Source organism: Dendropsophus ebraccatus, chromosome 11 (assembly GCF_027789765.1).
Source record: "Dendropsophus ebraccatus isolate aDenEbr1 chromosome 11, aDenEbr1.pat, whole genome shotgun sequence".
NCBI classification, from domain to species: domain Eukaryota; kingdom Metazoa; phylum Chordata; class Amphibia; order Anura; family Hylidae; genus Dendropsophus; species Dendropsophus ebraccatus.
The window spans coordinates 47,241,426-47,265,067 of NC_091464.1; the positions used below are offsets into that span (position 1 = coordinate 47,241,426).

Genomic DNA, 23,642 nt, shown 5'->3' on the forward strand with positions numbered 1-23,642 from the left:
ACATGAAAATTCAGTGTGAAAAATCTGCAGCATTTCTGTCATGTATGGCTATACCCCTAAAGTCCATGAGGATTCACCTGTACACATTTAAAAGCGGATCTGTACCTGATTCCATGGTGCACAAAGGCTTAGTCTGCTGATGCAAATCTTATATTGAATCTTATCTTTCTTTTTTCATTTATAAATATCGGCTATATATCTTGTTTTAGGCTATGTGCACACATCGTAAGAGACCGGCCGTTCCGTGACCCGGCCGGTCTCTGAAAAGATCATCCCGGCCAGTACTGCAGTACCGGCTGGATGATCTTTTCGGCCGCAGGGTTCTGATGCGGGCGCATCCGTGCTTGGGATCCCGCCGCTAGGGATCCTGGCCGGAGTGTATACTATGTGTATATGCTCCGGCCGGGATCCCATAGACTGAGAGGTAACGTATATTTTCTAAATAATCCGTAATGATTTTACGAAAATATATGTTGTGTGAACATAGCCTTATAGTTAAAGTTGCTCCCATTTTTCAAGGGATGATGGAAAAAAGTTAGTCTCTAAGATCCTTGAGAGCAGAGGCTTCTGATAAACTAGAGGCAATAATCCATATTGGTTTGTATGGACAGAAGTGTCTTTATACTTAAAAGGGTACTCTGGCAATCATCCGGTGTCAGAAAGTTATATATATATATATATTTGTAATTTACTTATATTTAAAAAAAAAAAAATCAAGTCTTCCAGTACTTATCAGCTGCTGTATGTTCTGCATGAAGTGGTGTTTTCTTTCCATTCTGACACAATGTTCTCTGCTGCCACCTCTGTCCATGTCAGGCACTGTTTCAGGGTACAAACCCACACACCGTATACGCAGCAAATACGCAACAAATACGCAGCAAATACGCAGCAGTTTGATGGTGAAGATTTAATGCTGAGTTCAGTTATTTAGATCTAATCTGCTGCGTTTTTGTTGCGTATTTGTTGCGTTTTTGCTGCGTATTCGCTGCGTATCGCAGCAGTAAATACGCTGTGTATACGGTGTGTGGGTTTATACCCTCAAGCAGTAAAGGTTTTCTATAGGGATTTGCTCCTGCTCTGGACAGTTCCTGTCATAAACAGAAGTGGCAGCAGAGAGCACTCTGTCAGACTGAAAAGAATACACGTCGTCTTGCAGACCATACAGCAGCTGATAAGTACTAGAAAAACTGAGATTTTTAAACAGAAGTAAGTTACAAATCTGTAGAAGAATGTGGCCTGGTTTGATGAATTTCTGATTTCTTCTAAATCATGTTGATGGATGAATTTGCATGTGTCACTTACCTCACAAAGAGATGGCTCTATAGGAAGAAAGCAGGACAACAGGGGAATGTGCTGCCCCGGACAATGCATCAATCCAGGTAAATTACCTAGAACTTTCTGCCTTGGTGGTAACAATCCTTCCTAATAGCAGTAGCCTCTTTCAGAAGAATACTGCACCCTGCTCCATTGCAAAAATTATTTCGGAATGATTGGCTTCTAAATTACTAAGTATTTATAGAATTATGATAATATAAGTCCAATTCATAAGAGGCCCCATCCCGCAAAGGATCTGCCACTAATGTACTATGTAAAGACCATGACTGATGCTCAGAACTGTTTTGGCAGCACGAGGTTGGGGTGGGGTACACATGTTCTGCTTGATCTGTGTATACTGCTTTTCAGATTCTGTTACCCATTCCAAAATCTCATCCCACTAAATGCTTTATAATCCGCCCCTGTCACTCTTGTGAAAAGCATTATGCCTAGCACTGTGTACATCCGGCGTGCCAGAGAGAATTAGACAGTTTTTAGTATGTCCTTACCATGGTCGTATTGTAAGGAAGAGTATCAGACCAGTCATCAGATAAATAATGTTTGGGTTCTTGTCAAAATGTCACAGAGCACCCTGCCATTTCATTTCAGCAACTTGTCCTTCTGAATGCACAGTACGCCTTATGGCACGCCAGCAGTAAAAATGTCACTTACAATAATTACTTTTTGGTGAAAATGCTTGCTGACTTCCTACCTTCAAGCTGTTTTTTACACAGCGGGGAGATAATAAGAAATGACTTTATCCTGACTGCTCAAATAAACACTAAATGGAATTTAGGTTATTATTACTGAGAATTGAGGCCTGTGTCTGGAAATTTAAAAGAAGGATCTGATAAATGGAAGATTTGTTTCTGAAAATTACAATACGGTTTTCTTTCTCAAAATCCAATACCCTTATCCGGTTAATGGGTGCTTTGTTATTATTGTTTATACTGGTTAAATAACGGAGAGAAAAAAGGACATTGTGTCTAGGGATGGCAATGTGCCCGCCCGTACAAAGCTTGTCACCTGTCTTTCTGAGAGTCCTGAATGGCAGATCTGCCTTACTAGTAAAAAGGTTATCCAGGCTTAGGAAAACATGGCTGCTTTCATGCAGAAACAGCACCACTCTTGTCCTCCATTTGTTTTTGTTTTTAAACCTTATTTTTTATTGACATTTTTTAACAGCAAAAAAGGGGAAGGCCAAAGGTAGTATAAGATTACAATCCAGTCCTCCGTTTGGGTGCGATTTTGCAGCTCAGTATCATTGAAGTGATTGGAGCTGAACTGCAATAACACATGAGGGGTGGTGCTGTTTTTGCAAACCCCTTTAATTTATTTAGGTAAAGATTAAGTATCTGGGAAAGCTACCAGGCTTTTCTGAGGTTATTGAACCTCAAAGGAAAATAAATGGTCTAAAGAAAAATAATAAATTGCATGTACGTTTGTGTGTGTGTAACTAAATATATAATATATAAAGCTATAGATCTTACTATAGATCTTTTGTTTTCCATTACAGATTTGCCATTGACAAAATAAAAGCACAGTTCTCTTTATTAGATGCAGGTCTTGTATTGTTTTTCCATTATTTATATATATATATATATATATATATATATATATATATATATATATATATAAATATTTATTTATTCACCCACACTTTCACAATGACATCACTACAATCCAAACATATACACTGCTTAAAATGATGACATCAATATTCCACAAATGTTTACATGGCTGTGCATAAGGACGTTGCTGCTCTCCGTATGATAGTATTTACAGGTATAGATGCCGAGGTCCCACTATACTATTAACCAGCTGGCATTCGCATAAGGAATAACTTGATGCCACATTCAGACCATAGGATCGTTCATGTCAGTTCTGCAGATTGCCGACCATCACTGGCTTCTAAATGTTCAATCTGTGAAAACTATTGCTCTTTTTTATATGTTTAATTTTACAAAGCCCAAATCCCCGACGGGTCTCCACTGTATTAAACCTCCTGGCAAACACATCATGTCAAATGTGAAAGTTTTAAATTAACAAGTTCCTTATAATTGACTCTGCTGTAGGCTACAGAAGCAGGATGCGCATTTGCTTTCTCTTCAGTGGTGTTTGATACATGACACTCACTGTCCTTGAAGTCGGCTCTTACATTTGCAGTAGAAGCAGTCAATCCCTGACTTGCTGTGCAGTGGTAGAGCGGAGCTCGCTCATACACCAACCATCCATGTTGCAGATACACATGGTAAAGTTTATTGGGAAATGGTCCCATTTAGGTCCCTTTTAAAATCTCTCAGTTACATTTTGAGTTCTAGCATGTGATATATTACATTAAAAATTAAAATTGGTAATAATTATTGTGTTTCTTCAGTTTTGGTGCAGTCATCGAGAGAGGCTAAGTGCACATATGGTATCTTGGTTAGTATTTTTTGCCAAACTCTAAAGTGGGACAAACACTGAGAAACTATAATGGAAAGATTTGAACTTTTTTTTTTTTCTGGAGAGTTTTGGCCTAAAACACTGACCGAAATACTACGTGTGAATCCATTGGGCACAGTCTCATCAGCAGGACCTAACAGTTATAATGTAAAATTGATAACTCAGCCGGTATTGTCTGGGTCACATAGCAATTACCAAGTGTCCCAGAAATGAAATGCGTATTTGTAACAATACAAACTATTCTTAACATTGATCATTGACTGTGAATCAGAGACCAGTATGTTTAATGAAGCGGTATGTTACCCCCTCCTCTGCATAACATAGCGACAATCAATGCAAATCTGACAAGTCCAATACAAGTGAAAACAATGTTGATTGATCATTAATGATCCTTTTACTTTTACAAATGCGGTGATTATTATTAACTGTAGTCTAAGGTCAGTTCACGAGCATAATGTATGGTCATCCGAGGTTGCTGAATGTATCCACTGGCATGTGGGAACAACACATTGGGGGATTTAGTAATATAGTCTTCAGATTATCACAGTGGTTGCGGCTGTTTGGTAAATCTGGTGCATCTTTAGCTTGTCTAGTCTACATTTTAGACCAACCATTTGTTGGCATATTTTGCATTAGAATTGTGTGGCTAAAACTACATCCCAACCCGACAGATCAGCTATAAGATTAAAACCACTGACCGGTGGAATAAATAGCATTGATTGTCTTGTGACATGGACATTTGCCAAATGGAGGGAAACTTTACACACTTGATGTGTGCAGTACAACTGGGCAAATGTAGGGATCCCCGTCTTTGACAAGAGTCAAATTGTGATGGTTAGTCGATGCATCCCCAAAGTTCTGTGTGGTGGTCCTTGGAAGGAAAGCTTGTGAACTAGCAACAGGGTCACGGGGGAATGAGGATCATTTATATGCATAGAAGGCCAGATGTTAGCCCATCCAATTTGCTAAAAAACAGACTGTTGGCTATGATAGAAAGGTGTCAGGACACACAGTGCATCATAGTTTGTTGTGTATATACTGACCCCACTGCAGAAATAAAGGACAAAGTGGTATACGGGCATCAGAACTGGGCTGCAGAATAGTGTTGAGTGAAGTTGCCAAACTGTTCTGTCCTGCAGAATCCACTAAATGCTTGGCGTCTGGAGAAGTAGGATGCCGCCCAAGGGAGCCCTGGAAAACATGAATACAGCCATAGGCCACATTCACACTACATATTTTTTACAATAAACAACGTCCGTCACTTCAAGTTGCAACAACGGCTGTTGTTTATTGACAGCGGCCAATTACATTGCAGCCTATGGAACCACGGCCGTAGTGTATACATACTGTGTATACATACATTCTCTGCGGCCGAACAAAATAATTAACAGGTCTTTTTTGGGCAGCCACTATTCATTGAGCATTGGCTGCACAAGATAGCCTGTGCACACAATGTAAAGTACGGCTCCCGGCCGTACCATATATTGTGCTCTATGGCTAATTAAAGTGTGGGCACATTCAAATGTGTCCGCATTCCAATTAAAATGAGGTGATGTTCACATGGCCGATACTGCAGTAACACCCGGGTGAACATCTGAGACATTGGCCACTGTTTGACACATCAAACACCGGCTGTGCGAAACAAAGGCCAATGTTCTTGCCATGTGTGAACCATAGGTTGTATCCATGTTTTCCTGGCAGGAAAATTTTTTTCTTTTTTTATGGGGAAATTGCAGGTCACAGTATAGCATGAAGACTACAATGTTTTCTGCTTGAAAACTTTGGGTCTAGCATTTATTCATATTATACGGCCCAATGTTCCGAGGGAAACGCTCACTTCCCCTACGTTCCCTGCTCGCTGCCTCTGTTATTACGTGCACAGATATTGATCAGGAAGCAGCAGGAGGGGGGGAGGCGCTGGAATAAACCTTAGATGGTTCAGGTGGCCCTTTGAAGTCAGGGCTATTACACCGAACGATTATCGTTCTGAACAGACAAGCAAGGCCGATAATTGGTAAACGTAGTAGGGTCTTGTATATGACCTACCTAAATAAATAAGTCCAGATAGCCTTATTTATATGCAGCAAAAGAACCTAATGGCAGTAGCCTATTTGAACAGAATAATTCTACTTCAATTTTAAAAATTTGTAAGCTGGCAGGGGGGAACATATAAACAATCACTACTTACCTATCCCCGTGCCCGCGATGCACTCTGTGGCAGTGGTAAGTGGTGGTAGTTTATTATGTTTCCCCCTGCCTGCTGACAAATTTTTTCAATTGACGGATTTCTCCTTTAACTTTCAAATACCCCAGGTTTCAATCTGATCAAGTATCTGTGGTATGTCATAGAAAAGCGAATGTCTGCTGCTAATGTCTTGGTGCCACGAAACCTTCAGAGGTCTTGTGGAGTTTACGCCTTGATAGTGTAAACAGGTAGGTAGACAAACAATGATAGATGGATACAGAGACTGTGATAGATAGATAATTTTAGTAATAATGTTTATTTAGTAGGATTTTGGTTGCACTATGTAGGATCACAGGCCTCTACTACTTCTGGAGTCCTAGTCCATCTCCAGCCCAGTTTGCTTTGTTTGCAGTGAAGTTTATAGTGTTAATAATTTCTGAGATCTCACCCTTCCTTATAGTCTGTCATTTCCCGGTATCACGGACATGCGTTCTTGGTGCGGTGCAGAGCACTATGGTGGGGTGATTAATCTTGCTGCTCTCTGAGGTTTGTTTAGGCTGATTCAGGGAACAAAATTTGAGTAAAACTTAGCGTAAGCTCTGTGCACTTTATCAGGCGGGCAGCCATAATGTCGACCTTGCTGTAGGTTAAAGGACGCAGGCCCAAGAAGAAGTCTGTTAATCATGTAGGGAATTCATAGCATCCCTGACAGTGTACAGTGAGCAAGATGGATGACCTGCCAATTTACTCCTGCGCTTGGCTGAATCTGGGCAAATTTACAGTACTGTTTCTCAGCTGCCTGCAATACAGAAATAACATTTGCTAGGTTATATATTCTGTCTATAGTGACCTCGGGGTTTAGAGGAAAGGAGCTGTAGGATTTATAAGAAATGGGCTGAATAATATAAACATGAATAATATATATGTGTGTGTATATATTTATATTTGTGCATTATTTTACAATAATCTACATTTGGTATTTCTTTGTTGTTAATTCATTATGACCCTAATTATTGCAGTTAATTGTATAAGGATAACCCATTTAGAACACAGCATTTAGTTCCTGTCACACTTTTCCCTTTTTAGGGTTATTTCTTACATAACGTTATGCTGATATAAGCATATAGAATCCCTATGGCTGTGCAGTACAGGACCAAAGACACTTTATGGGATGGTGCTACACAAGCTTTATATTAAAATGATTCTGTAAATATGTCAAATAGAACACATGTGCTACATACAGAATTTAACAGAGAAAAAAACAGTATGGCTTCTTATTGAAAAATAACAGGTTGTACTTATAGACAAAAAGATTTCTCATATGACTGTAACAATAACATTCTGAAATCTTGCAGTGTTAACCCTAGCCTCTAAGCCTTATAATAAGTGATGGATACTGTTCACCTTCTCCTTCTCCCTGCATATTGAAGTTTGCACTGATCACAGAGCATTCCCCGAGATTTCTTCAATAGAAGTTAGGTCATGTGCATACTGCAGGGTTCTATAGTCCACATCACTGGACTATCAGAAGGTGTAGTATCAGAGAACTAAGAAATGAATTGGCAATACAATCTGTATCAGTATCTGGTTTTAATTTATTTAAAAAAATATTTAGGTCATGCATTCCCATCAATGCAAAAGTGGTCATCCCATTACTCTAGCAACATCACAGTCCAACATGTTTCCTGTGCCCTACTGTTAATGGGTAATAATCATGCCAAAAGCCAGCTTTACAATGAGTATTCTTCATCCAACTAGTATGCTTTAAAGTGTACCCGTTATAACTTTCAAAATCTAATTTCACATCTAACTGTAGATGTGAAATAAAGCAAGTTTGCATTATACATTCATTATTTGTTTTATTTGTTTTATTATTTCTTGTTATCATGCTGTAAAACAAAGCTATACTTACCAGAAATCCAGGCCCAGTCTCCTAAAGGCAGATTTTCTGACTTGTGCTGGTTGAAAAGTAAAGACTAAACACAGGAATTCCGGCCAGTACAGAGAGTCACGGCTCAATGTGTCTATCAGTCACATGACTGCCTTCTCTCTGTGATCGCTCAGATGGCCTGGGATACACAGGACTTCCTATTTTCTGACAGTTGCCTGTTTTATTAAGAAACCGAGTCAGAAAACAGGAAGTGCTGTGTTTTCCACAATAACTAAAAAAAAAAAATGAATGTAAATTGCAAACTTGCTTTATATCACATCTCCTTTTGTTCTAGATTTTGAAAGTTGTAATGACCGGTACACTTTAAAGTCTTGCTGAAGGAGTTAAGTGTCGCCCCCTAATAATCATACAATTACATTTACAATTACTATAAATAAAAATAACTGTCAATAGATTAGTGCACAGTAAATATCTGGTGATTCTCATACTGTGTGCAGTTACACAATGCAGGAGAATCAATTCCAGGGAGTATAGATGAGTGACTAGAAAGCTACATATGTTGTGTGGGCCCCCGATGCAGCTGCATGTGACTCATAATAAACCTCCAACACTGACGTATATGAGACAGCTAACACCACAAATAATGCCACAGACCGAACAAACAGTGAGGGCCCCTTGGGAGACACATAGCTCACTTCTGTCATTATTAAGTTATATCTGTACCTTTTTAATAGTGTTCCCATAGGTCATACATTACACGTGGAAAGATTAGTGTCACAGTCATTGTTGTGTATTGCATGTGCAGGTCTTGCTTGTCAATGCACCTTGTGCTCTTGTAATGAAAGTCTAGGTTCAGTAAGCTACTATTTGTAGAATTTGTATGGCTCCCTGGTATAAGGCTGCCCATACCCTGTTGGGTGCCGTATGTATAGCAACATCATACCCTTGAAGCAATACAAATACTTCTGTACATAGAAGTCTGATGGCACATGCCTCTTTTTTTATTTTTTTTTATCTTGAATTTGTACAGAATCCAGAAGAAAATCTAAGGATCTGTGGACACGCTATTAATTGGAGCTGTAATGTGGCTGTGTACACGAACAGCAGCTGACTGCATTTATTAGCTGTGTTTAGTGACTGTGTTGGCGGCAGCTGATTTGTTAGTCATCTATGCGGGGTGCCTGTGTTATAATGGTGCATGCTTTTAACTGTAATTTTAGAGGACATTAGTCTCTATGTTGGAAAATTGGTCATACGACATACAGTCTAAAAGCCCTATTCCACCAACAGATCTGACGACAGATTATCTGCCAAAGATTTGAAGCCAAACCCAGGAACAGACTATAAACAGAGAACAGGTCATAAAGGAAAGACTGGATTTCTCCTCTTTTCAAATCCATTCCTGGGTTTGGCTTCAAATCTTTGGCAGATAATCTGTCGTCAGATCTGTTGGTGGAATAGGGCTTTTAGGATAAACTGGCATGAGTATGAGTAGCGATTACATAATATTTACTAGTACATGTCATATCAATACACTTATAGTAATATAGGGGTTAAACTGTGAACCTCCAGGTATGTCATTGTTGGAAATTTGTAAAGGAGTTTGAACAGCCAGTTCGGTAAACCTGTTTCCTTATGACTAAAGAAAATGTACTTAAAGGGGTATTCCAATTAGGATTGTAAAAAAAAGTCAAATAGAATGTACTCTGGTTATTAATGTTTGTTTTTGATTTTGTACAAAAAGAGGGGAAAAATTATCTGGGGGGAAAAAAATAGAATATACTTAGTGATTGGCCATATTAGGTTTGCAGTGTCATCAGTAGAGTAGGGAGAGTGCATCATTAGGGAGCACTGGCACTGAACTGGGTGAGATGAGTTTGCTTTATTTTACAGCACTAAGGCCCCGTTCACACTATGGAATCAGCGCAGAGATTCCGTGCTGAAACCCCCAATGTCAACTCTTTAAGCAGAGAGGTGCTGAGAGCGGAGGGCTGCGAAGCCTCCCATTCAAACTGATTGAAGGCAGGATTCGAGTCCGCACAGGGGTGGGGGGGTTCTGCATGGAATTTTGGCTCCGATTTCGTAGTGTGAACAGGGCCTAAATTCCACGGGCCAACTGAGAGGAGCAAACAAGCGCTATTAGCTTGTTCCCCGCTCGCTGCCGCCGCTATTCTACGCGGAAGAAGCGAGTGGCTGGGTCTGGGAGGGGCTGCCCGGGTGATCGTCTGGGCAGCCCATAGCATACAGCACGGAGCGATGGCAGCAGATCGTTGCTGTATGAGTAGTTTGTCTTTCAACATGTTTGGAAGACAAACAACGCAATGATCAGCTGACATGAACGATGTTGGCTGATCGTACCTTCTATTCCACAGGATGATTATCAGCCGATAATCGTTCCGTGGAATAGGGCCTTAAGAGGGCCTACTTTTTTCACCTTCCCTTCCGTTCTCTAGAGACATCTACGGGTGGCAGACTTTATCAGTATATTCAGAGATCGGTGTAGAAGGAAAGGGGTAGAGAAGTAGGAGATAGAGAACAGAGTCTGGAAAGTGGAGAAAAAGGCAATGTTTTGTAATTTTTATCTTTATGCTATTGATATATGGAAAAACATAAAGTTTAATTAATGATTCTAAAATTAAATCAATGATACTTGCCCTTTTGAGATGTTTTTAATTTGCATTTTTCCAATTAAAATAATTCTTATATTTTCTTATAATGTGTTATACAATTTTTGGATTTGAAAAAAAAAAAACAGCTGTGTATTAAAAAATCACATATAACCATACTATTTTTTACATTGCATCTTAAAGTAACAAACATTCATTAATCAGATGGATTATTTTATTGTTACAGAAAACACTCCAAAAAGCTCAACCAGCTGCAGTCCTGCTCCAGACTCTCCAATGAGCTCCAATGAGTCGGTGAAGAGCCTGACAGAACTGGTGCAACAGCCTTGTCCCCCAATTGAGACCAGCAAAGAAGGAGAGGCCCAGGAGTCAAGTGATGCCACTGGTGGTGACTCTCAGCCAGCAACGCCGCTTCCATTCCCTGGCCATTCAGCACTGAGCATCCAAGAGCTGGTGGCCATGTCACCAGAACTGGACACCTATGGCATCACCAAGAGGGTGAAAGAAGTTTTAACAGACAATAATTTAGGTATGTAAAGGTGTTCTGCATACAGAGAATGAAGTAAAATGTACTTTATTACCTTGGCAACAAATAGCAGAGCACCAAATAGCTCTTTAAAGAAACATGTTGTTCATCTGATTGCCTTGTCTTCTATCATGTAGGTCAGCGTCTGTTTGGAGAGACCATTCTTGGCTTAACACAAGGCTCAGTCTCTGATTTGCTGGCTAGACCAAAACCCTGGCATAAACTAAGTTTGAAAGGAAGAGAACCATTCGTGCGAATGCAACTATGGCTCAATGATCCAAACAATGTTGATAAGCTCATGGACATGAAACGAATGGAAAAGAAAGGTATGCAGTCCATTTGCTTTAGTCTGTTTTAGTATTGATTTTAAGGTCCCCCCCCCCCTTCACACAAACTATATTATTATTTTTTTTAAAAAAATCTAACTAGTTGTAAAATGTCTTTTTCAGATACAGTTCTCCAAAATCCCCCCATAGACATAGATTTCAAAGAGAATATTTAAGTCAATAATAACACAGTATGCAATGAGCATAAGAAATGTCAGGACAGAATTTTAGATCTAGGAAAAGCTATGATAAAGGATAAGTTTTTGCTTTTACTTCTGTTGGTTTATTCTGGAGCTGGCTACATACCAAGCCAAAAGTGTTTTCTTCCACATTATTCTATCAGCTTGTTCATTACATTCAAGATGGTCCTTGTGATTTCATATTCCAAGCCAAAGACTAAAGGCCCTATTACACGGGCTGATATGGGGGAGCAAGCAAGCGCTGACCTGTCAGATCAGCGCTCCCTTGCTCCTGGGGGGGGGGGGTGCATGGGGAGCTGCAGAAGGGGCTCCACAGACAATCTTTAGATTCCCCGGGGAGCCCATAGAAGATAGCGGGGCTCTGCTGTTGATGCTCCTTTTGCAAGGAACGACGGGCAGCAGACTGTTGCTATTCTACTTATTTCAACATAGTGATAGACAAGGAGCAGCTAACATTGTGCATGTTGGCCAGTGGTCGCCTTTTAAAAGGAGCTATTACACCAAGCAAAAATCGGCCGTAACAGACAATAATCAACAACTTTGCCCAGTAAAACACATATTAATGTAGCTCTTTAAAGGGAATCTGCCAGAAGGCTTCACATAATGTAACTCATCTTAGTGCTGGGTAGGGCTTAAACAATCATACCTTTTAGGTGATCATTGTGAGCTAATCCAAGCCAAGAAATAAGTGTTTTTTCATAAATACTCAAGTACCCAGTATTTCCATCCCCTGTAGATCTAATAAATACAACAATCAGCCGATGACAACGATCATCGGCTGATCGTTGATATAGGTTAGAACTAAAGATGAGCGAACCTCGAGCATGCTCGAGTCCATCCGAACCCGATCGTTCGGCATTTGGTTAGCGGTGGCTGCTGAAGTTGGATAAAGCTCTAAGGTTGTCTGGAAAACATGGATACAGCCAATGACTATATCCATGTTTTTCAGATAGCCTTAGCGCTTTATCCAACTTCAGCAGCCACCGCTAATAAAATGCCGAACGATCGGGTTCGGATGGACTCGAGCATGCTCGAGGTTCGCTCATCTCTAGTTAGAAACTATATTTTTTGGGCGCCGACCGCGCACTGCTACTTGCACTGAGCTGGCGGTGATTGATGATATACATTACCGATCCAGGCTCTAGGGCTGCTCCTGCGGTCCGCTTCTCCCCGCGTCCCGCACACTCTAACTTCAGAGCGGCCTGTCAGCTGACAGGCCGCTCTTAAGCTAGAGCGTGCGGGACTCGGGGAGAAGTGGACCGCAGGAGCAGCCCTGGAGCCTGGATAGGTAATGTATATAGTTTAAGCAAAGGCTGCAAGGACATTGGTAACTATGTCCTTGCAGCCCTTGTTAAACGATCAGGCCGTGTAATAGGCCCAGTAAATGAGCACCGATCTAGCAGATCGGCGCTTGTTTACAGGTATTATCAGGCCTTCATCGGTACGTGTAATGCCACCCTAACAGTCAGTGAGACATAAAAGTAGCTACAATCCTACTGGGAAAAAGTCAGGGATGAATATAACTTTGTGACATCATATCTAAAGTTACTGTCACAGATCAGATTGTTACTGTCACTTTAAAAAAAACTTTTGACATGTCACACAGACGTCAACAATTTTGATCAGTTGGGAATGGGGTGTTCAGACCCCCACTCATCAATAGATAGGGCTGGGAGAAGTGTACTGCTTCAGTCCCTGATCATTGCTCTACCTGTCTCATTGCCAGAGTCGACCCCCATACTTAGGAGGCTGGCTCCTGTAAGAAGGCAGAGGGGGCAGTGAGCTGGGGATGGAACCATTCAGCTGAGCACTTGTCCTGACTCTTACACACAGACTCCAACTCATCAAAACTCTTCATGTCAGATTTGACAGGTCATATGGTTTTTAAAGTGACAGTTACACTTTAAATCCTTTTACCAGTACAGTGCTGCATGGAATGTATAGGTGCGGAACTGGCTGGAGCTTTGTGTCCCCCTCCTCCACATTTTCAGACCTTGAAAATAAAGTTCCAGCACAGGAAATCTTGATGTACGGATGGCAAGGTTAATTCTTCCTGCCCCTATAGGAAGTTGCAGCATTGAGATGTTTCCTAATTTAAAGAAATTCTTGAATTCCACAGCTCTTTCTTTCCTGCTTCATATACAATGCCAGCACCCCGAGAGTTCTAAATCAATGGAAGGGAAGAAGCCATAGTAAAACCAACATTTAAGGCACTAATGTTAAATACATGAAATAATATTAAGGCGAGCCACAGATTGGAAATATCCCTCTATGGTTAGAAACATAGAAGATTGTCAACAGAAAAAGACCACTGGGTCCATCTAGTCTGCCCTTTTAGTATTTTCTTTCTTATTATCTTAGGATAGAAATATGTCTATCCCAGGCGTGTTTAAATTCTGTTATTGTAGATTTACCAACCACCTCTGCCATGCTGTACTCGCACATTACTTTTAATAGAAGTAGCACAGCGTATGATCATAACCTATGGATGCATTAATTGACTTATTTAAGCAGGGTGGTACTTGTTAAACAGTCGTTCCACGTCCATACTTTTAATAATTTTTACTACTTCTTTCTATATTTTCTTGTAAAGGTTATTAATAACTTTAGACATAATAAATATATATATATATATATATATATCCATGTCCTCAGAATGTGGTAGCTTAAGATGTCTACAAAAAAAGCATGCAGCTAAATAATACAAGATTGGTCATGGTTTAAATAAAACATTTGTGATTCATTTCTAATACATGCCACAGTTTCCATTTCTATGGTTCATGTTTATGATCGGCAAGGAGATTCTTTGCCTAATGCGCCATCTATTGGTACAGTGAGGCATTACACCAATCCCATAGGCTTGCTCTACTTTTGGTAATGATTGCTCACATTATCTCCTTTTTAGTATAATACAGGTCTCTTAGTCATTTCATATCAGATTGGTAACTCCCAGCTACATTAGCTTAAGCTTTATATTAAAAATGTGTCCGTATGAATCTACAGAATATAGAGTGATACACTTGGACATTTAAATAGTAATCACTTTAGGTGGCTGTAACTTTTGGCACATGTAACAATGTTATCATCCCTTCAATTATCAGCTAGGATTTTATATTAAAGCGACTCTGTACCCACAATCTGACTCCCCCAGACCACTTGTACCTTTGTATAGCTGCTATCAATCCAAGATCTGTCCTGGGGTCCGTTCGGCAGGTGGTGCAGTTATTGTCCTAAAAACAACTTTTAAACTTGCAGCCCTATGCCAAACTGGAGTATCTGTGCCCTAACTTTGCACCACCCCTCCATCCCTCCTCCCCATCCTCTTCATCATTAGGAATGCTCCAGGCAGATTGCCTCCTATTCCCCACCTGTGGCAGCCCGGCACATAGGCTGCATCGTTAAGGCACCTGTGCAATGTTCAGACAGGAGAAAATGTTCCAGTGGCATTCCTAATGATTAAGAGGGTGGGGAGGAGGGATGGAGGGGTGGTGGAAAGTTAGGGCACAGATACTCCCGTTTGGTATGGGCTGCAAGTTTAAAATTTGTTTTTGGGACAATAACTGCATCACCTGCCGAATGGACCCCAGGACAGATCTTGGATTAAAAGCAGCTATCTGACGGTACAAGTGGTTTGGAGGGGACAGATTGTGGGTACAGAGTCGCTTTAACATTGTACAAGTGATGAAAACTTTGTAAAGTTCTTATGATGATGATCAGATACAGATTGTTCATTAAAGATGGCTCCTCTGCTCCCCTGACATGCCCGGTTTATTAAATGCTTGCAACATATACAAGTCCTGGACTGTCTTATCGTGCATATCAAAAGTCTATGCACCCTTGATAGGTTTTTGTTACGGGAAAAAATCAGACCAAGGCAAATAATTAGATGTTGTCCGCCACCTTCAGGGTATGTTCAAAAAATGAGTTGGTATTTTGATAAGTAAGGACATAAAAAATGATTGCTATCATTTTTTACAGCCATAATTCTCAAAATACAGTCACATACCCTTAATGTGACCAATAATCAGCAAAATTTCATTGAAAAAAATCTGGAAATCATTTAGAGGAGGCAAATAAAAATATACCAAAATAATGTAGTTGCCTTGTGTGAACAGCTTCTAATAATTGAGGATTTGGTTGTGTTCAGAATTAGGCAATCACATGTACACTCATGTTAAATAGTAGTCAGTACACAGTGATTCTGATTTACCCCATATAAAGTTCAGCTCCGCTAGTAGGATTTTCCTGACATATTTTCTTAGTCACATTTTTACAGTACAGCCATGATTTGTAAATCGCTTAAGCATAGGGATCTCATCAGTCCCTACAAATCCCTACAGGGCATTAGATATACCATGGAACACAGTGAAGATGGTCACTAAGAAGTGGATAAGGTTGGACACCCCTCAAAAAGTGACGGCAGAGAATAGGTCTGGGAGGCTGCCAATAGGCCTGCAGTATTAGGGAGCTGCATGACCAGCCCAAGCCTAGGTGTGCCATGCTTTTAGACAACATATTTATGCAATCACTATAAAAAAAATAACGTTTTTTTTATCTTTTTTACCCTAAAAGAGTTCAGTTTTTTCCAATTAAATTGTATAGATTATCGGTGACAGTTAAGGCATAGTTGCCAGCACTGTCCCAATTTTGAAGAGAGAGTCCCCGCAAATTTATGTCCCAGGCAAGTCCTGTTCCTGAGAAGCCCCACCCCCAGGCTGGCAACCTATGCCTTTAGATTGCCTTCACAGTTTGCAGCGAAATCAGCTGCGGATCCAGTACTGTGAAGCTCAATGGGTCCTATACACGCAGAGGATCCGCTGCCTGCATGGGACTCGGCCCCTTTAACCCCTGCGCCGCTGGTCGCCCGCAACTTACAGCCCTGGCCCCCTTAAACCCCCGTACGCCCGATCGCCGCCCTGGCCCCATGCATGCCCGATCGCCACCCCGACCCCCGCACGCCCAATCGCCGCCCCGGCCCCGAGCATACATCACCTGCTCGGGCCGTGGCTGTGTGATGCTCCCGGCTCCCGTGCACAGCAGCACTGATGCTGATGGGCAGCGAGGGGAGCCAGGAGCATCACACAGCCACTGCCCGAGCAGGTGATGTATGCTCGGCTGCGGGACTGCGATAGGGCGTGTGGGGGGGGGGGGGCGTCGATTGGGCGTGTGTGCGGTGCAGGGGTTTAAGGGGGTCGGGGCTGTAAGCTGCGGCCGGCCTGCAGCGGCGGCGCAGGGGTAAAAGGGGCCAGGTCCCATGCAGGCAGCGGATCCGCTCCGTGTATGGGACCCATTGAGCTTCACAGTACAGGATTCGCTGCTGATTTCGCTGCAAACTCGCAGCATGAAAATCCGCTGCGGTACCTGGTGTGAACGCACCCTAAAAAGGGCTATCCAGTGCTACAAAAACATGGCCACTTTTTCCCCTCTCTTGTCTCCAGATTGGGTGGGGTTTCAAACTCAGTTCCATTGAAGTAAATGGAGCTTAATTGGAAACCACACCTGAACTTGAGACAAGTAAGGGGGAAAAGTGGCAAGTGGAAATTGAGAGCCAAGCTGGGGAGTGAAGCACAAAGCCACATGTATCTCCTCCTGTTTCTAGAGATTTTTAATGTAGATATTGATGCAGACTAGCTGTGTATTTCCCCCTTTGCAGCAGATCTGTGGCAAATCTGTATCAAAATCCCCATGAAATATATGTAGAATTGCCTGTGGTGTATAAGTCCCCTCAGATATGAATGTAGTAGAGGTCAATTTGTAAAATGCAGCAGAGTGGGATTTGCCATTTGGTTTAATTCATTCACTTTTGCCCAGTGACAAACCAAGCACTGAAAACAACGCCCAGTGGCAAGCCATACCCACACAAACAAAAGAAAACACAAATATGTTGGCAAAAATGTTAAAGTAAAAAAAGTTCAGAAATTATTCTCCTTGGTCTAATTTTATTTTATATTTTATTTACATGACAAAAACCTGCAATTTTATGTGGTATGTGAATACTTCTTATATCTGCTGTATCTTAGAACTTTTACTCTGGTATTCCTCCTGGAAATAAATGGACAGCTATGGGATAGCATTTCCCTTGTCAATGGAGCAGGTCCGTATACAATCAGTTTCCAATCAGTCCTGACAGTTTGACACTGTGTACATATAGTCCATTAAAAGGGAAATGGTAACTCGGTTATCATTTTCTTCATATATCCCCAGGAGGAATAACCGAGGAATGATAAAATGCTGAGTAAGAAAAATATGCTTGGGAAAGTCATAGGAAAATATTAACTAGAATAGACAGTGTCATAAGAAGCTAACAGGTCCATCTTGATGAAAGATGTCAGTGTTGGCCACTATTTACTATGTGTCTAACCAATCAAATTCTCTTTCTTCCAGCTTACATGAAGAGAAGGCACAGTTCAGTGAGTGACAGCCAGCCCTGTGAGCCGCCCCCTACAGGCATAGATTATAGCCAGGGATCAAGTCCCCAGCCACAACATCAGCTGAAGAAGCCACGTGTAGTATTGGCCCCTGAAGAGAAAGAAGCTTTGAAACGGGCTTACCAGCAAAAGCCATACCCTTCCCCTAAAACCATCGAAGAGCTTGCAACACAACTAAACCTGAAAACCAGCACAGTTATTAACTGGTTTCATAACTACAGGTAAATGCACCCCTAAATGTATATACTGGTCAAATAAAACCTCACAATATCTTGGCAGTGTGTAAAAACCTGAATGACAGCGATCATAGTCCTGTCTGTAGAGATTGCAATGCAAATAAGATAGTTAACAATGGCAAAGGTGTTCCTCAAAAAATTACAAGACAACAATGAATTATAATATCTGAACATCTGTTTTATAATTTTACACCACATATAAATTTCCTTTGGCCAGAGTGATATAAGTAGGACTGCTAAAGTTTATTCAGGCCCTATATAAAAAGAAAAAGTGATTGCTTTCATTTAGACAGTAAACATGTCTTGAAATTCTAAAGCAAGTTTAAAAAAAAAAAGTTATAGGTAATGGAACATGGCATCCATCAGAGGTATACGTCAAATATTTCTTTTGTCATATACCTCTGACAAGCATCGCAAAGCTGCTACAGTATGTGAGCAGAAAGGGAAGAAACTGCAAAGAAGGAAATACACTAAACACTAACCAGCTACTAGAATTAAAAGAAAGCCTTGATTTACCTTTCATAGACAGACTGTCGGAAGGACAGAAAAAAAGCTTGCATGCATGCAAACCACTAGCAGCCACACCCCCACATTATATGTTTTGTTTTGGTGTCTTTTTCCCCTAACAACAGGCAGTGAATGTTATATTACAGAGAAGGCAGACACCTAGGGGCCAAAACTTTAAAAGTGTTAAATAATGTGATTTATAAATATGTTAGAAATCACAGACTCAAATGGAGCAAAGTTGTTTAACATGTTAGTGACCATTTAAGCATAAATTGCAATAATTTCAAATACTTCTCCTTTCTCTTCTTAGGTCTCGCATCCGTAGAGAACTGTTCATTGAAGAGATTCAAGCAGGTAGTCATGGACAGATTGGTTCTAGTGATTCTCCATCAGCTACAAGCAGCAGAGCAGCCCACAGTTCGGAGGGAGATAGCTGCGATGGTGTAGATATGGAAAGCACAACTGATGGGAAGCATAGTGTCCTTGAAGGAGATGATTTCAGTGACAACTTAAAGTCTCAGGGCGGGCAGACTGATTCAGCTTTTGAAGAGGCTGAAGACGCTAGACCTACTGAGAAATCGGACAACAGCCGGTTAGATGTAGACAGCCCAGTTGAAAAGGTGGAGGAAAGTCGGAGAAAGTCAAGTCGGACTTCCCTTCCTGGATCTCGGTGTTCTGGAGAGAGTTCAGAGACGACACCGAAATCTGCTACTGAAAAGCATGCCTCTACCTCAGCTGCCTCAAGCTTGGTCTCCACAAAGGAGGGTTTCAACAAGTCTAATGAAGATTCTGAGAAACTATCCAGTGTGCCAAGTACAAGTTCACAGAAAGGAAGCTCTATTCAGAGCTTGTTCAACTTTTCTGAGACAGCAAGTTCCAAAAACACACGGGACAACTCCTTGAGGAAAAAGAAAGCCGCAAACTTGAACAGCATAATTCACCGCTTAGAGAAGGCCGCTAGTCGAGAAGAACCCATCGAATGGGAGTTTTGAAATTAAATTAACCCTGGTTCCAGCAAACTAGGGATTTTAAACTGGACCTTTCACTGGTTATATCGTATTGCGCACTTACCGCCCTGCAGGCCACAGGGCAAAAACGCCATAGGCCAAGGTGCATATAGAATACAAAAGGAGCATTAAGCCCAATTTTATGTTGTGTTTTCGAGGACGAAAACTGAAATATGTAGTCAAAGCTTTTTGTACCCTGAAGTGTTTTTACTATTACCCAAGTGATTTTCACACTTTCTGGAATAACTCTTACAGCTTTGCCTTGTGCCCACCTTTTTAGTGTGGGCTTAAAAAAAAAAAAAAAAAAAGTACAAAAAAAAGCGAAAAAATATTGAACCCACAAAATAAATGGGGGCTTTTTATCTGCCATGTAATGGCCGCAGAGCGATAAATACACTATGATCTTCTTATACCAGGAAAAGGAAGAGATTTTTCAGGAAAAAAAGGTTGTCTTTTTTATTATTTTGTTTTTCCTTTTTAGTAGGTGTTTCAGTTGCCACAAAGAGATTGCACAGTCATCTGACTCTAAACACACTAGTTTGGAATCCTATTTTCAAGAAGTTAAAAAAAATTTAAAAAAAAAAAGAGAAAAAAAAAAAAACCTGCTCGGAACTTTGAAATAAAAGAAATACACCAATCCACTTATTTTCTAACTAAAAGTCACATCAGGAAACTATTTTAATTTGTGGTAGCTGATGTAGTGTTTTCTTGGTAGTGAAACTAGATATCCAGTGCACATTGTTTCATAGCTTTAACCGATTCTGGTCTTTTCCAGACCAGGATTTGTTTATTACACTCCATTTTAGGCCAAATCAGGACAAAAAAAAAAGATCTGAATTTAGGTATTTTCTAATCTGCTTTTTAACCTCTAACCACAGAGCACGCTGATCAGACCTCATATTTTGGGAGGGTAAAAGGGTACAAGTTGGAATGGCAGACCTGTACTGTTAATACATCCTTACAGTATTCCCTTCATACCGAGACATATATATATCATATATATATATATATATATATTTTTTGCTTTCTTTAAGAGGCCACTTTTATTTAATATGTTTAACTGTTACCAAATATGCTGCCAGCAGGATGCAGAGAGAAGAGACATTTTAAATGAAAACTAATAATAAACTTTTTTATGTATAAAATAAAATATAAAAAAATGTAGAAAAACAAACAAAGCAACCTCTGAACTCTGACATAGTACAATGTAAATAGACAAACCTAGAACCAAAATAACCATTTGACGAAACGGTATTTGTGGCTCTAAGCAATCCTATCCGCAACTGTCCGTTCTCGTTCAAAGTACGACACCCATTCCAATTTGTATCCTGTTCCTTCTTGCTGTCAATATGTGTGTGAGAGAGAACAGAGACGTGTGGGAATACCCGTGTATGCAATTTTATAAGTCTGTGTATTTTCTTATGTACTTGTGCACACATAGAGAGTGCATTACTGCCACCTTTTTCAATAAGCTGGTTTATCTGCTATGGCTTCGACAAGATTTGCTGAACTAGGCTCGTTTCTTGCCATATCTTAAAAACTAACAATAGATGATTTCAGTATATATATATTTTTTTTGCTTATTTATAGGTGCTGTATTTTATTATCTGATTGTTAGGAAGGGATGAAAACGGGGGCAAATATTCTTTAGAGGGATAGACTGCCGGCAGTATTGGGTATAATTTACAAGATGTAGTTGTCATACTGTATATTATTGATTTAAAGATTTTTTTTTTCTTTGATCTTATCGTGTATCATTGAAACATTGTGTCTTAGGTCAGCATCTTTTGATGACGTTATTTGGTGCATTTGTTACTTATGTTTTAATAATATTATCTTTTTTTTTTTTTTTTTAATCCCTTTATCTTATAGGGGATGGGAGTGTTGTTATAAAACCATACTCCCTATGCTAAACCTCAATGAGCTTGTATTATTTAGTAGAAACATTTTAATGTGTAGAACCACATTTGTTATACTAGAGTGTAGAAAAAAAAATGAAATGCTCTTTTACAAGCATTGGTAAGATGCAGTAGCACTTCAGGTTTAAAGATAGATTAAATTCTCGACGAACAATACAGAAAACAATTAACAGAAAAGAGGCTCTTAGAGGCAAAAAGGGCAAGTTAAAAGAAGCTTTGTTGCTGCTCTTGTCATCAGCAGGTTCTCGCCATCTTTGTTACATAATCTATTGGGAAATAACTTGTTAAACAGGTTACTGTATATTGTGTCCCTATTATTAAGGAAATTCCTTTTTTCATTTTTTTTTCAAAACATTCATTTAAAAAAAAAAACTATTTGAATACCTCTATTGTGTATATAGTTTATTTGATATTATTAATACTTACACACAGATGTTCAGACCCTTTAAGGTTATGTTCACGCAGTGTATTTTTTTTAATGCTACAAAGTATGCTTGTTTGACAAGCAGTACTAACCCAATTTCCGTTTTTTCTTTTTTTCTTTTTTTTCCTAGTTTTTTGGACTTTTTTTTTAAGGTGCTATGGTCTTTGCAGTTATAATTGTAGCACCAAAAACAATGTAAAAAAAATGTAAGTGTCCAAAATACGTGCCATGCACTTATTTTTAAAGCTGGTATAATAACAGCTATAAAATCAAATCACATGTAAGCGCTAAAGTGTTTTAACATTGAATGAAGTGATGTTCAATGGGGGAAAAAACAAATGTAACGTTTAAGGTGTGTAAAACGTATGATTTACACCTCAATATACAGTTAATAAAAAAACTACCTGTAAACATAGCCAAATTCCTCTTTTAACCATATACTTTTATAGCAATGCCATGTGACTCTCCAACTGTTTCAAAACTACAACTCCCAGCATAGTTTCCCAACAGCTAAACTGCTATAGGTTTGAGATCACACTTGGCAATGCCTCAATAGGAAAGTATCAAGGACGGTTGACAACCTAGTGTAATCCTCATCAAAGTGGGGTTTTTTGTGTTTGTTTTTTTAATGAATCAATATACAGCATTTTATATAATGTGGTACTGCATTAGCCAGAAAAAAATCTATGTGATGCCAGATATTTTTTTCTCTAGAAGACAAAAGTATTACAGGAATAATACCTTTATTGTCTAACCAGAAAAATCAGTGTAAGCTTTCAGAACACAGAGGCCCTTTTATAACATGCCTAATGAAGCTCCTGCACATACACTCTAGATAGCCAATAAAGGTATCACTATCATAATACTTTAGTCCTTTCTTTGAAGCAACATATGGAATTGAAAGCAATAACTTCTGGTGCAGTTTTAAAAAAAAAAAAATCATCTTGCTTTAAAATCTGTGATAATACATGTGTCGGTATTTCAATTATAAAGATATATAAATAACGGCACAGTCATCCATTTCTCTTATAACCACCAGTCATAGTCCTATCCATCTCCTGTTAAACCATGTAGTGGGGAGGGATATCTAGGTGCCCAAGGGTTTCACAATATCCCTTCACTCACCTCCAGGTCCCAAATATCAACAGGTGCTAAATTGATATTTAGTCAACCCAACGGCATCAGCCCTGATTCTTCCCGTAACATGCATTCCTGGCTCTTCTACGTATGCCTGTTATGTGTATGTCTGTACAGTTCATCCTGTCATCCTATAGCATGATCAGCTGCTGGGGCATTGGCCTCCAAATAATTTTAGCTAAAAGCTGGCATAGGTTTCAGCTATATAAATCGTAAATGTAGATTTTTATTAGGAGATTATCATTAGGCTATAAATAGACCAAAAAAAGGACAGTAACTGAGAAAAACAGAATGATAGGGCTCATGGGTAAAACATTTCCGTTCATTTGGACTCCCGACTAGTAGCTTCTCAATGTGGCTCCCAAGGGTCACATATTGTTACGAGGGGAAGCGCTAAATTTCCCCTGCAACATGAGCAATATATTACAAAGCTTCCACTGTAGTCGATTGATTTCTTAGTGCACTTTGCA

General features: G+C 39.9%; 1 protein-coding gene across 4 annotated transcripts in view; it reads left to right on the plus strand.

Moving 5' to 3' along the window:
* The window catches only part of CUX1 (cut like homeobox 1), a 267,930-nt gene that overhangs the window by 205,748 nt on the left and 38,540 nt on the right, over positions 1 to 23,642 (plus strand). The window contains exons 21-24 of one of the 4 annotated variants that reach the window (XM_069945829.1): positions 10,689 to 10,991; positions 11,126 to 11,314; positions 17,899 to 18,163; positions 18,996 to 21,971. The exons of the other annotated variants lie outside the window; for them this stretch is intronic. Of the exons in view, the coding sequence (XP_069801930.1) occupies positions 10,689 to 10,991; positions 11,126 to 11,314; positions 17,899 to 18,163; positions 18,996 to 19,677 (1,439 nt within the window). The 3' untranslated portion in view covers positions 19,678 to 21,971. Of the gene's footprint in view, positions 1 to 10,688; positions 10,992 to 11,125; positions 11,315 to 17,898; positions 18,164 to 18,995; positions 21,972 to 23,642 lie in introns of those variants that run through there. 4 annotated transcript variants of the gene reach the window in all.